Raw genomic sequence first — 14461 nt, forward strand, 5'->3', positions numbered from 1 at the left:
CCTTAAGACTTAGTACTGTACTCTCTTTGTACAAGAAGTAATTATTTTCCTGTAGTCAAAGCTACTCCAAATTTCAGATCAAAATTTCATGTGCCTTAAGGCTTCAGTCTTTTGCCCAAAGTGCTGCAATTAAAAGCTTACTACACATTTAGAAATATCAAACGCAGGATCCAATGTAAGCTTCCATAAACTACCAAGATCAAAACTCTGTGTACACATTAAGATCTGAAGCCTGAAACTAGCCTCTGGCGACTCCAAAGCCTCTCCACATGTACACAGCCCTCCTTTATTTTTTTCTTCCTTGATATACTGAATCCACGCAGCTAAAACTTTTACCTGTTAGATTCTCCACAGGACTTGCTGTTCCCATCCTACTCTTAACCCTCATCAATAAAGCCTATTCTTATATTTACAGCCTAAGAATGTCACTTACGAGTTTGTACACTCAGGCCAGATGTGGTGGTGCACGCCCGTAGGTAGCCACAGCTACTTGAAAGGCTGATCTAGTAGAATCCTTTGAGCCGAAGGAGTTACAGGCCAGCCTGGACAACAGGAGATTCCATCAATAAATGAATGAATGAATGAATATACACACTTGGCCAACAGCCCAGGTCCTCCTAAATTTATTTACATAAATTAACCTACCTCAGCAAAAACAAGAGAGACAGAAAAACTGAGTGTTAGACCAATGGTGCCTCCTTCAATGGAAACATCAGGAATGGAACTGGAGAAATGGAGAAGGCTGGGAGGGGAAGGGGAAGTAAAATTATGATGCATGTACCAATTTCCCAAATGGAACATAATTATTACAAACCATAAACATATACCAGTATGTTTCATTAGAAAGGGCTGGAGATGTACCTCAGTGGGAAGGTCCTGGGTTCAATTCCCAGCACCACAAAGAATTTGTATAAATTATGTACAATATGTTGTTTTGAAGTATGTACATATATGGAACGTTTAAATTGAGCTAATAGTTTTGTCAATGAAATGAAAGTGTTATCCTTAATTAACAAACAGTAAAAGCTCTCATTTTATTTGTAATTTTAAGGCATTTCAATATACTAAACTTTTTCCCTTTTAATCTTTTTGACAACCTTGAAGACTTACCAAATGCCACTTCACATGTGAAATTTTCTGATTTCTTTAAACAAAACTTCTTTCCTGAGGTCATGGCCTGAACATCAATCACAACAGTCACCAGAGCAGTTTGTTAAAACATGTATTCCTGAGCCCACCTCTACTATCCTAATCTCTGAAGGTAAGGACCTCAGCTATGCTTTTTATGATGTTCCCTGGGTGATTTTCTAGAACACTAACATCTTCTCAGTTTTTTGTTTTGTATGTGTCACTGATTAGTTTTTGCCTTATGATATTGTCACTAACTCTCCATAAGATCCTTGGAAGGAGGTTCCTTACGACAGACCATGCATATAGCAGCCACACTCAACAAGCTATTGGAATGAATTTAAGTAATTTTCACTTTTGTATCTCAAAAGGACTAGATAGCCTTCCATGTTTTGTCATGATAAAATATCTAGAAGAATGCAAACATGAATTATAAAGGAGTTCAATGAAATCTTTTACTCTGCATCATGATGTACTATCTTTAGTTTAGCCAGATTTTTGTTTTGAGTTGCCCAACTGCAATACACTGTAAATTTCTAAGCATCAATTTCCTAAGCAGTAAAGGCTGTTTCCTTAACATGTCCTATCATACTTTTAAATAATAAAATCAGTACAGTACAAAAGCTCCCTAAAGCCTTAATACAATTTCAGATTGCCCTGGGTATCATTAAAACTCATGCACTATTTTACAATCTGTATTGTATAATCATCTTGCTTACAATGACTATAGTCAAGCCATTTTCATTTTGCTACAGTCCAAGTCAGAAGCATTTTCTCTCAGCTCAGAAGGGTACCACTGTGTTACACTTAAAACACAGGATCCTTCCCATAGGCTCTGGGAAACAATTCTTTTGACTGTTGGTTTTCCATTATTTAAAAGATCTTACACTATTAGCTAACTGTTTTCCTTTAAAGGAATGTTTGTAATCCAGATTTTTAATTCTTAAGCTAAACTGCTTTATGAAGTCTACCTTACTATGGTAGGGACAGAAAACCTATTCTCAGGTATTCTGAAAAGTCATTTTCGTGTAACATCTTTAAGATAGATAAAACTCCAAGGGACATCTCTGCCTAAAGTAAGATAAATTTAAAATCCACACACTGTAGCTAATTACCACACTGAAAAAGTCTGTATCAGCAAAATGATTCACTGAAAACTCTGCTCCCTTATTTTCAAAATTTTTATTTCATATCAATTGGATATGCGACAAAAGTAATATATACTTGAGCCTGTCTCCCAAATAGATTTTTTAAGTTCATCAACCCAATCTTCCTCCAGAAGCAAATAAATATAAAATCAGCCGTATTACATCAACTATACATATAAAAATTTTAATTTAACAAGAAAAAATGTATTTGCACAGTTTAGCAGGTCCCATTATGTTGACAAACTTGGTCCATTTTCAAGGATTACCCGTTTCCTAAAGTAGATACTCAGTGGGTATTTTTACCCTAAAGAACAAAATGTGTGATTTAGCTTTTTTCTTGTATTTTTTTAAGAAGATACTCCATTTGTAAATTTAAGTTTGGCTGACCCTTTTTAGTCCTTTTGCTCAATATTTTGAAGACTTCCATTTTTTTCTTTTTGTAGAGCCTTTGAGCTTCTTCTCTCTCTTGTTTTCTCCTCTCGAATTCCTGAAATCATTAATATATATAATTTTCATTAATCACAAACACTAGATTCATTTTAGAACTTGTTTTGCAAAAGCTATTATCATGCATACTTTTAAGGTTTTTGTTTCTCATATTTTACGAAATGTGAGTAGTTTCCCAAATCTGAAGCAGTACACCATTTCCCTCACACTACATTTTGTGTAACACTGAGTAATGTAAATTGTATAATTTTATGAATTTATATACAAATAACATTAGATCAAAGACAGCAGAAGGAACCTATTTATATAATAATTGCCTTATTTAATTAAATCTACTAAGAGTTCGAGAGGACTTTTAGAAGTTACCTATTCTATCTTTTTACAGAACACTAACAATTTCATTTCCAGAAACCTCTATCTGGTATTATTTTTATCCTCTGAATTACAGGTTAAATTAAATAAACATTTATAGACTAATTACAAGATATGTGCAAAACATTATGCTAGACATTATGGATTTTGAACATTTAAAATATATCACATTCATTTGACCTAACATAGATTCAACTTTGAGTATAAAGAAATAGAATTCAAAGCTACAAATAATAACGAAACCACTGTTCATAATGTATATATCATTCTTACTAAATTAAATAAAAAAGTTGAAAAAGCTCTCAAGTAATGTAATAGACACAGTTTTCCAATCCTTCCTGTAACACATGTAGCCTCCACTAAACTCTTTATAGTTTAAAGATGTTTTCTCCCAAGCCATATGTAAAATCACAGTGTAGTGGATTCATTAAATACTTTTTATGCGGTTTATTATATTCACCTTACAGATGAGGTGCTGAGCTCAGTGAAATTGAAAGTAAATTCGTTCAAGATCATCAATAAATAGTAGGACTGGGTCTCAGATCCAGAATTTTTAAGTCCCCATCATGTTATACTTTATTACTTAAAATTATATTCTCATGGTATAGTATGTCACTTCTCTTAATAAGCAAAAAATCTAAAACTTATTTGTGTATTTAGGTATGTGAAGCACAGTTTACCCCTACAAGTTTCTCTGAACAAAATCATTTTCTAAAAATATCTTTACCATCAATTTTGGGTCTGTACTCAATACTCTTAAGAATTTAGATTTGTCAGGGCTGGGGATTTAGCTCAGTGGCACAGCGCCTGCCTGGCAAGCGCGAGGTCGTGAGTTCAATTCCCAGTACCAGAAAAAACAAAACAAAACAAACAAGAATTTTGATTTGTCATATATAATGGTGTTGGCTTTTATGTTAGTATTTAAGATCTGCAAGTTCTAAGAAACTTAATTTTCATGATTACAAAGCCCTACTTCTCAATAACAGAAATTTTAAAAGGATACTAAATGTTTAATAGTGTTAACAGTCCCCACTGCACTTCATCTGATACACTGACGACAGTGTAAAACGTGGTTAGAAAAGGTTACAATGTAACAAGTATGAAACAAGAGGTCCAGTATTTTCATGGAGAAATGTTTGTCTCACCTTAGTGTGCCATCAGATTAAGATCATGAAAATTTTAGATGTTAAACTCAGCTTTCTCAACTGCACATATTCTTTTTTTTTTTTTTTGGTTTTTCTCCGGTACCGGAAACTGAACTCATGACCTTGCGCTTGCCAGGCAGGCGCTTTGCCGCTGAGCTAAATCCCCAGCCCCTCAACTGCACATATTCTAAGGCACAAACACAAAAGAAACTGCATGGAGCGTTTGTGATTGGTAAGTGATACATTAATCAAACATTAATATAAAAACAACTGACCACAGCCTGTACTAGGTGAAAGTTTTGTTGAAGCTGTAAGTAATTTTTATTCATTTGGAAAAGTCTGTTAATTCTGTTTTGAGTAATAAAATGGCAACTTTCTGCTAAGTTAAACTAGTTGGTTTTTTGTTGGCCAGACCAACTCAGTATTTTATTCTAACATCTCCCCTCTGGCTTTTATTTGCTTCAAGGTAACTTCTATTACTAGTGAGTAATAGCTTTTAAATCCTATTCTTGACCTACTGGTATTACCTGAGAAAATATAATCAAGTAATTAGAATGACGTAAATGTCCACCTCTGGTCAGAGCAACTGTTCATTCAAGAGACCACCATGTCACCAACACCAAGAAGCACAGCTTGTACACATTTGAGATAAAATAAGAAATGTACCTAAACATTTTTAAAGTAGAACTTACTTGTTTCTTAGCAGCACGCTTAGCTTGTACCTGCTCATATTCTTCTTGTGCTTTCTGATTGGATGTTTTCTTTTTCTGTTTCTTAGAAACACTCACGGGACTTCATAAGATAAATTAAGACAAGTAAGTCACAAGTGTTAAAAATGACTCAGTCAAAATTCTGAAGCAATGGGTACTGCTTTTTACTATACAAGTACAATGTGGTATTGCTTTTTTTCTATACAAGTACAAATAGAGTACTTGAATAGTAAAACCTCATTAAGGCAAATTAAGGAGGGAAGGAGATGAGGAAACTATAATCTTTACTAGTGAAATGTCCAAGTAAAATATTAAAAACAGCTACAACTTTTAAAATTACAGATCAACTACAGGGTGTGGTAAACAGCGATTCTGAAGGATATTTAAACAGGAAAAATACACAAAGCTTTGAAAGACCCTAAAATGTTCAAGAATTTAAAAAATACTAAACTGAAAGATGTTAAGTTGTTGTGGGTATGAACTTTAATTTCAAAATTCTTCTAACCCCTTGTGTCTATTCTACTTCATCTACTTAGTCATGAACCACTGCCACGTGCCTAATCTTCATTTAGAAGCCTCTTTCTAAAGATGTTCACCTCCCTTCTGCTAAGCTTGACTCAACTACTTGGGGTTTCACTTATTTCCTCCAGATACCTGGATCAATAATAGCATTCCTTTCCTTGTCTCTCAACTTCCCACTATCCTCACGTCACAACTGCAACATATTTCTGTAGCTCCGTTGTTAAACAAAGCAGCTTCACTGTCCTCTTTTACCTGCTAACCTTGTTCTTTAACTTTTCACAGTCAAGTTTCCAGAAAGAATAGTCCACGCTTGTCACTTTCCAATCAGTGTTAACCATTAAAAATTTCTTCAAAATCATCATTAATTGCCTAGACCACAACCCAAAGATCTGTTCTCAGGCTTGTTTTCCACTGACTTTATAGTATTCAATAGCTGAACTATCCCTACTCTCACAGTTTTCTTATGCTGAATTTGCTGTTACCACATTCCCCGAATTCTCCATTTCTGACAACTTCATTTAACTTCTTCCATGACAACTTTTTCCTGTTTTTATCTCAAAACACAAATTTTGTAAAATACGTATTTCTCTTCTTTTGTGTCCTGACTTAACCCTTCTCATTTCAATCAGCACTGAGAATGACTCAAACATATGTTTCTCATGTTTATCTTTCCCCTGAGCTTTACTCACTATTTAATGATAAGCCTACTGAATACATTGGACTTTTAGTGTCTCTGTCTTCATCCCCAACTGTACTTTTTTCTGTGGTTCTATTTCCTGGTTTGTTTTGTTTCTTTCTTTCTTTCTTTTTTTAAGCACAAGTAACTCAAAACTCTAAAGTGCAAAATTTCAGTGAAAAAATTCTGGTCCTAAGTAATACCTAGTTTCTCTGCAAGTTTTGGTTTTATCCTGTTTTTACTTGATACAGGCATAGAATGTTTTGTAAATCAGCGCTCATAAAACTAGTTTGGTTTTATAAGCTGGGTAAATGGAGCTGTGCAATGTTTTTCTTAACTCCAACCCACTTGTCCTCTGCAGAAAATCCAGGTTAGTAACATGAGAAGTAGTAATAACACTCAGAGCCACTCACCGTGTATTACTCAGCCTTTTAAATTCCTGATATAAATGAACTCACTCATTGCAATGCCATGAAAGGCTTTAGGAACAACGTTTACCTAAGTGAATGATCCACCACACTGCTGTGGAGCACGGCAGCTCTCAACTACATACTTATTAGCCTTCTTATTTCAACACGCTGGCACACCAACATGCTAAGCCTGCATCTGCACTCCAAGCTGTTAATGACTACTCTCTTAATACTTTTCAAAAATTATTTTTTAAAAATATTAATGATAAGGGTTAACAACAGTACAAGTTATATATACTTGAGAGGCAGAAATCTAAAACTTAGACGTTTAAATTCTCATTTTGTTACTTCTTCAATTATGTTAAACTGACCTAACTTAGTGAAAGTTAAAAACCTCCATGCAAACATGCTTACCCAAACATACTTCTAAAATGGGTTACAGAAGAACTCCAATTCCTACACAAACTGTGACATATTACCTTGCCTAAAGCATGCATATTGGAAGGAAAAGACTGCAGCAGAAAGCACACACCTTACTGTTTCACTACACTGTTCTTCCGGCGGAGGTTGATGATGTTGGTCTTCAGACAAAGCACCACCAACTCTACACTGCTCTTCAGGCAAAGGCCAGTTGACTTTTTCTTCTGACAAAGGCTGGTCAGCTTTCTTTCGTTGCTTCCTGAGTCTCTCCTCTTCAGCTAAATAGAGATGTTTCAAGTGATCTGGGTACTGATCCGTGAATTGGGATTCCTGTGCTGTTCTGGTCTTCTTTTGCTTCCAGAGCAGTTTCTTGTAATTTTGCTGAATCTTCAACTTTCTCCGAAATGCAAAGCCTTGTCCTAGATTGACGTATTGAAGTCAAAACTACCGTCACAGAATATCAACAGAGCAAAAAATAAAGCTGCTAATTAAAAGCTGTTTCACAGTCTCAATTCTAGAAGTATTTTACTTTGCTTTTGAGGATTAGGTCAGGGAACAAATTTAAGCTGATAGACCAACTACCAAGTTTACAAAGAAGGCTAAACTTAGTCAACAGCCCCCACTCCCGTAAAAAACCTCAAAGAAAAACTGACCAATTAAGACTGTTGTACCGTAGTTTCAAATCCAAACAAATTTCCTAGATCACCTAAAACAATTTGGGTCTGCAATAAATACTTAATAGAAAAAAACTCTTATTTTATCTCAGAGATTTATTTTCCAAAATACTTCAAACACGAACGAAGACAGGGCACGACTTTGTACACAGCTAGCAACGACCGTCAGACCGGACTCAGAGGACAATCCCACCTTCGAAACGGGGCCTGAGAGCCGCGGCGCAGGCGGACACGAGGCCGACGCTCGCGGGGCTCTCAGATCCCCGGGCTCGGGGCCACCTGCAGCCCGCGGGGACACACGGCGCGCGACCCCGCGGAGGGGCGCGGCGGGGAGGACATCACAGAAGCACTGCCCGCCTTCCCACCCCGAGCAGCCCGGGAACAGCTTCCTCCGCCGCCAGCTGGCCCCGACCCGGCGCCTAACGCCCCTCTGCAGCGCCCGCAGGTCACACAGCCCAGGTCTCGTGGGCCCGAGGACTGAGCTGGTGGGCTTCTCACCCTCGCGAACGCTTCCCGCGAAGGCCTGTGGGTGGTTAGGCCACCAAGTCCTCCGTTTCACATTCTTAGTCTTCAATCCGCCCGAAGAAAGCCCTTCGCCGCGCGCTCCCAGATCCCTCGTCCGCCACGGCGCTGCCGGGCGCGCAGGCGCCATCTTGCACCAACTGCACAGAAGGAAGATCCACGGACGCCCCCAAAATGCGTCACCAGGCAGAAGCAATCGCTCGCCCAACTACAGTCCGGCTCGGAGCTCTGCTTGTGCTGTCTGTACTACCTCCGACAGAGCCGTCGCCGCGCCGCCACGTTTGCGCCACCTACAGCCCGGGAGGGTGAGCGTCATGGCGGCTTTTTGCCCTCTCCCGGTGACCCAAGACCTGCCCACGCTGCGTGCCAAGTTGCAGGGGCTGCTGCGGTTCCTGAGGGACGCCCTGTCCATTTCCAACGCACACACAGTGGACTTCTACACAGAGTCCGTGTGGGAGAGGCTGGTTGACTTGTCTCCGGAGACTGTGCTGACCGCATTGAAGTCGGCGGCGACTGCGCGGGCGGAGGCCGGGCTTTCTGAGGCGCGCCCCCTGGTGGAATCGGAGAACGGATCAGGTGAATGGCGGCCATGTGGAAAGGGAAGGCAAGCAGAAGTTACCGGCCTGCGGATTGCACCCTCTGGTGGAAGCCGATCGGAACCTCGTGAGCGGCGGACGGAAGCGGGGCGGAGCGCACTGGGAGTGGAGCGGAACTGAGGGCGGAGCGCACTGGGAGTGGGGCGGAAGTGGGGAGACGTGCACTGGAGTGGGGCGGAAGCGGGGCGGAAGCGGGGCGGAAGCGGGCGGAGCTTACTGGGAGCGGGGCGGAAGTGGGGGCGGAGCGCACTGGGAGTGGGGCGGAAGCGGGGCGGAACGCATTGGAGTGGGGCCTCAGTTGGAAAAGCAACTGGGATCACAGTAGGGGAGTGGGGCAGGCCCCCTTCGTAGGGTCGCAGCTCAGAGAGTTGGTGTTGCCAAAGTTCAAGGAGAATGAGCGAGGCAAGGGCATTCGTTCATTTAGCAGTTCTGTCATGTTTTGGCTCGAGGGCAAGGAGAGGAACAGGTTCCTCACAGGGTTTTATAGGGTTTTAATGGGGACGTGGCAGAAGAGACATCAACAGTTAATGAAATAAAGGTAGTTTCACTCGGTGGTAGCGGTCAAGTAGAAAATGAAAACAGCGTGAGGTGATAAGGATTGGTCAGGCTGGATTTGGCAGAAGCGGCTGCAGTGAGGGAGCGAGCTGGGTCAGGTCGCGCAGAACTTTGAGGGTCTGCCGTGGAGTTCGGAGTCTGAGCGTGCTGAGGTGCTTTTGGAATCCTTGAGCAATATAGTGAGCTAAGCTAATACACATTTGGGAAAAGATAACTCGGAGTTATTTGGAGATCAGACTACCTGTGGTGCCTTAAAAGAATAAGGCGAGAGGACAATGGGAAGACAGCACAGGAAGGAAGTGATCGTATCTTGGGTTAGGATAGAAGCAGTGAAATCTCGAATATTCGGTAACAGTTCATTTCTAAAACTGTTTATACTATGTATGTTGCATGCCATGAATGTTTGTAGGCGTGGGGTTTCCTGCCCTCGAACGCTTAGGTTCTACCCAGATGTATAATTTGGAAACAGAATGACAAAAGGACACCGGCAGCTCCCAGAACTTTTCCTAGCTTGCTTTTAGGCTTTCCAAACGTTGCCCTTTGTAGGCTTATTGGTGGAGATTTCTGTAAGTGCAAAGCACCGCTGGAGGGACCGTGCATAATAGCGTTTGGTAAATACTGCTTCCTCCAAGTCACTACTGTTGAACATTTCGGCACCTCTTCCGTTTGCTCTTATTATATCTCGTCCTTGGGTTAACATGACAGCTTTAGCCGAACTCAGAGCAGAAACCGTGTTTGTCTTGTCAGCTGATGTCTTCTCAGCACCTAGTAAAGTACTTGGCATGCATTAAGTACTTAGGAAGTATTTGTTGAAGGAATGAATGAACGGTTCTTGTTAGCTTTCAAAAAGTAAGAAAGAAAGAAAACATACTACTGTTAAATGTAGAGTCCAAGGTTTTCATGTGAACTTAATGTAGTCTCCGTGAAGTGGGGGAGTGAGACGACCTTACATGTCATAATAATCAGGTTGCATGTTATTGCACATTCTGCAGGGTGGTGTGTTTTTATGGATATGTTCTCTTTTAGTCCTCACATCAGCCATGTAAGGTGGGTTCTGTTACTTTCAATTTATAAAACTGCAATTTAGGTTAATTTGCCAGAGAAGCCTTTAAACGTGGCTCATTTGGCCCCAGAGTCTGACCTTTTTATGTCCATGCCAAGTCTACTCTGAATTATTTAGCAGTTAATTACCAAGTTATTTTATTATCAAGATCATCATTTAAAGGTACACTAATGCTAACCCTTGATTATTTTATGTTGTCTCTCTCCCCTTGAAGAATGTGAGACTATTTTTTCGCTGCTGCTTTATCTCTAATGCTTAGAGCAATGACTAGTCAGAAGGCTAATAGGTATTCTGTCAATCTTAATTAAATGAATGAATGAATGAATTTGTTCTCTTACACTGGAAATAAATGCAAACATCTTTTGGGAAAAGTTTACAACCACCTTTTTTTTTTTGTCTATCCAACAACCATGGAGTCAAGACTAGATTGTTAACCTTCGGCTGTCTCTAGAACTAAAACTGTTTTATACAAAATATTCTATTATACAAATTGTTAGCTGCTTCTATTATTTAAAGAGAACGCATTCTTGTAATATCTGTGTATAACAAATCTTAATTTTTGTTTATGGAAAGAGTGATTTTTCCCCATCACTGTATGAGGTCCTTTTTTGTGTTGGAGATCATTAACTTTTGACTAGATTTGTGTCTTATCAAAGCATTGTTAGCTACTGTAGACAGTATGAGTTCGCAGTTAAATTTGTAAATGTGAAGTCAAGAGTTCAAATTTCCCATCTACTTCAAATTTCCCATCTAATTTCCCATCTACCAATCTGTGATTTGGGGGAAATTTAGTTTTCCATTCAACATTTACCAGGTGCTAAATATGTGCCAGGAATTTTTCTGGAAGTTAGGGAACGAGCAATAAACAAAACAAAAATCTTTCCTTCATCTTGCTTGTGTGCTAGGAGAAGGAGGAAATACCGCCCTGCCCCCAAAGAAGTTTTAAGTGTCATGGATAAAAATAGCTAAGGAAGGAGAAAATAAAAAGAGATAGAAAAGGAAAATATGCTTTGTTTTATGCAGGTTTTCCTGGCAAGACTTCATTGAAGTTACTGTACAAGGAAAGACTTAATAACTAAAGAAAAAAGAGTGAGCCGTGATGATAACTGGAGGAAGAGAATGCCAGCTTGTGAGAGTAGAGAGTGCAAATGCCCTGAGGTGGGTGAATACCCAGTGTGCTTAAGGACAAGCAGGAAATAATGAGCACAAATAGAAATATATGAGTCCTATTGATGGCCTGCCAATCATTCCCCTACCTACTTAAGTTTTTCAAATTAGGTCAGATGTTTTGTTTGCATAGTATAAATTATTGCTGCTGTAAGTCAGTAAGGACCACTGATGATAGAAATGAATTTAAACTTACTGCTATTTAAAAGGAAAGGATAAGCAATCTTTGAGCATCTCTTGTACGATCTCAGCAAAGTCAGTATTCTTCAAAATTTGCTGTGGTCATTAATATAGCTACGAATAGGTCAATCATCTCTAAGCCTTCCAACCAAGGTTATTATTCCAACTATGATTATTTTTATATTCCGAGTTGTTTTTGCAAAAACTACTTAGTGTTTTCTCAGCATAGCACTGAACTAGGTGTTGTGGGTGGATGCAGCAGTGAAGCTGTAGTCTCTGCAAAGCCATTGGTACATCCCAGTGCAGGAGATACAAGGTATCAATAATTGTATAAAACAAAATGAAAAGATGAAGTGTTCCATTATATGCAACATTTTATTCTATTCTCTTCCCATTTGACATGGTCTGAGAATTATTTACTAAGTTACTATATTTTTTCTCATTATGTGGTATATGAAAATCCTATGCTGTTAAGCATTACCCTGGAACTGCTTTTTTATATGATTTAATTTCTAACAATATGACAGTGCTTTTATCCCAAACTAGTTGATTTCATTTTCCAAGTAAGTCTTTAACATTTTTTAATCTTTGAAATTAAGAATGTGTGTATATCTCAATTGTTGAGTTGCTTTCTAATTTTTAAAATTCTTTCTAATAAAATTCTATTCCCTCACCCCAAGTCAAGCTGTTCTTCATTTATTTTATTCTTCTCCATGTGTTCCTAAAACTTTTCAATGCCATTTTAGTGGGAACTGCACTAATCTTCCATGACAACTACTTTACATAGTAGGCGCTCTCAGTTAATTTATGTTTTACCTAATTTTTATTTAGCAAATGAATTTCTTAATTCCTATTTCTATGTGTATTTTCCCCTCAAAGTAAGCTATAAAAAAAGTCTGTTAGAGTTAAAATACTATGTTAAAGTTTTCCATTCTTAAATTTGATTTCAGTTTTATAAATAATGTACTTAAATATGAAAATACTTTTGGCATGGTAAATGTACTTATACATTCAATGTGATGTTAGTATTGGTACAATAAAGACAGCATGTCAATTCTGTAGTCATTCCGAAAGCATAGTTTGCATGTTTAAATAACATATTTTTTCATTTCATATGTAACTATAAATTAAGTATATATTAATTAAGTATATAAATTAAGTATAAATTAATACACCTTCACTGGAAGCGCTTAGGTGAAAAGTTTCCTAGCATGCAATTAGGAGATATAAATTAACTTCTTTTAAAACAATAGTATATATTGTTTTCTTCCTGGGTACATTATAGGATGATGGATGGACTCAAACATTCATAAAATTTAATTTATCTTTAATTCGTAGAGTTTGGTAAGACATATTTTAAACTTTGGTTAAACTCTATTAAGCAATTATCAAAGATACAAGCCAAAAAACAACTACTGTAGAAGCCAAAGCCTTAAAATGTTTGATTTGATTACATTTCTTGGGGATAAAAATAAGTTTCCATTCTAGAAAACATACCCAGGGGCCAGAGATATAGTTCAGCAGCACAGTGCCTGCCTGTGGCAACTTAAAGGTCCTGAGTTCGATTCCTGGTACCAAAAAAAACGATATTCAGTGTAGCTCACCCAACACTTACTGAGCATTGTATTAGGGGGTTTTATCAGTAAAGAAAATGTCACCTCTACAACCACTGCAGTAGCACTGGGGAGACTTAATAAGTTGGACCCACAGTTGTGATTGGAGGAGGGGTATTCAAATGAAAGACTTTTCTTTCAGTATGGACGGGTGGCTGGACATGTGGACTGAGGACACAAGAAACACTTACAATGATGTAAGATACTTAACTTTGACAGGGGATGGAAATGCTTTTTAAAAAGAAAGGAGAAAAGGGGCTGGGGATTTAACTCAGTGGCACAGTGCCTGCCTGGCAAGTGCAAGGTCGTGAGTTCAATTCCTGGTACTGGAACAAAAACAAAAACAAACAAAAAAAAACAAAAACAGAAAAAAAAAGAAGAAGGGAAAGATTTGAAGAACGTGAGAAAATTCAGTTCACTTTTCAACTTTTTGAATTGAAGGAATCTATAGGATATTCTTGTAGAAGTTAATACAAAATATCCCTAGGTCCCTGAGAAAGTTATTATTCAAAAAGAACTGTTGATAAATTCTGGACTATACATTATGTGACATTAATAGCGTCCCGCAACCCTGCAACACGGTTAAATCTCAAAACTTAGAACATAACTGCCTTTTCTCTTTTTTCACCTTCTGAATGTTCTAAATCACTTTTGTCATAACGAGATTGTAAGAACTTGGGCTGAAATAAGGTTCTGTGCTTCTCTAACAGGCTCAGTGGTGCTATTGAAGTCCTGGTGGCCTCTGATTACAGCCACCACAGAGTCTTAGGGGAACTCGTTTCTCCTTGTGTAGTTGGTGATGCTGCAATAGTAAGTGCGCTGACGTACCGCTGTCATCCGTGCATGCGTTCGTTCGTTCATTCATTCACTCATTCATTCATTTGTGCTATGTGTGAAATACTTGTTTTCCAGTGGGATTAAAGCAGGGCTATTACTTTGTGTTGCAATTAGCACAGTAAAGTCATATAAAATATTTTATTTTTCAGAGATTTATCAGTTACTTTATATGTAAAGATTATTCTTAAGCTTTGGAAACTTTAGTACCACTTTTGGTGGAAAGGGACATTGTTAAGCAAAGTGAGGAAAGTGGTCATAAAGAGCGAGTGGGAGTAT

At 38.5% G+C, this 14461-nt stretch overlaps 2 protein-coding genes across 11 annotated transcripts in view; one reads left to right on the forward strand and one right to left on the reverse strand.

Annotated features, from left to right (window-relative positions):
* Positions 1 to 2295: 2295 nt before the first annotated feature.
* On the reverse strand, positions 2296 to 8325 carry Ccdc59 (coiled-coil domain containing 59). The gene is made up of 4 exons (XM_005374398.2): positions 8151 to 8325; positions 7091 to 7397; positions 4933 to 5032; positions 2296 to 2763 (listed from the first exon to the last, which is right to left on the reverse strand). Exons 1-4 carry the CDS (start codon positions 8302 to 8304, stop codon positions 2602 to 2604), a joined length of 723 nt encoding a protein of 240 aa, XP_005374455.1. The 5' UTR covers positions 8305 to 8325; the 3' UTR covers positions 2296 to 2601.
* A 143-nt stretch (positions 8326 to 8468) lies between these two features.
* The window catches only part of Mettl25 (methyltransferase like 25), an 82435-nt gene continuing 76442 nt past the window's right edge, over positions 8469 to 14461 (forward strand). For 3 of the 10 annotated variants that reach the window (XM_013518026.1, XM_013518032.1, XM_013518027.1), the window contains exon 1: positions 8469 to 8837. In XM_013518026.1, the coding sequence (XP_013373480.1) occupies positions 8489 to 8837 (349 nt within the window). In that variant the 5' untranslated portion in view covers positions 8469 to 8488. Of the gene's footprint in view, positions 8838 to 9121; positions 10373 to 11411; positions 11547 to 14058; positions 14159 to 14461 lie in introns of those variants that run through there. The other 7 variants (XM_005374391.2, XM_005374389.2, XM_013518035.1 and 4 more) reach the window with 6 other exon arrangements.

This window comes from Chinchilla lanigera, unplaced genomic scaffold (genome assembly GCF_000276665.1).
Source record: "Chinchilla lanigera isolate Chin_1 unplaced genomic scaffold, ChiLan1.0 scaffold00004, whole genome shotgun sequence".
Classification (NCBI taxonomy): domain Eukaryota; kingdom Metazoa; phylum Chordata; class Mammalia; order Rodentia; family Chinchillidae; genus Chinchilla; species Chinchilla lanigera.

Coding starts and splice junctions, on each gene's coding strand:
- Ccdc59 (XM_005374398.2), bottom strand. CDS start 8,304: ATGGCGCCTGCGCGCCCGGCAGCGCCGTGGCGGACGAGGGATCTGGGA. Junction 7,398..8,150: donor CGCGGGAAGCGTTCGCGAGG/GTGAGAAGCCCA, acceptor ACGTCAATCTAG/GACAAGGCTTTGCATTTCGG. Junction 2,764..4,932: donor AGCGTGCTGCTAAGAAACAA/GTAAGTTCTACT, acceptor TAATGATTTCAG/GAATTCGAGAGGAGAAAACA.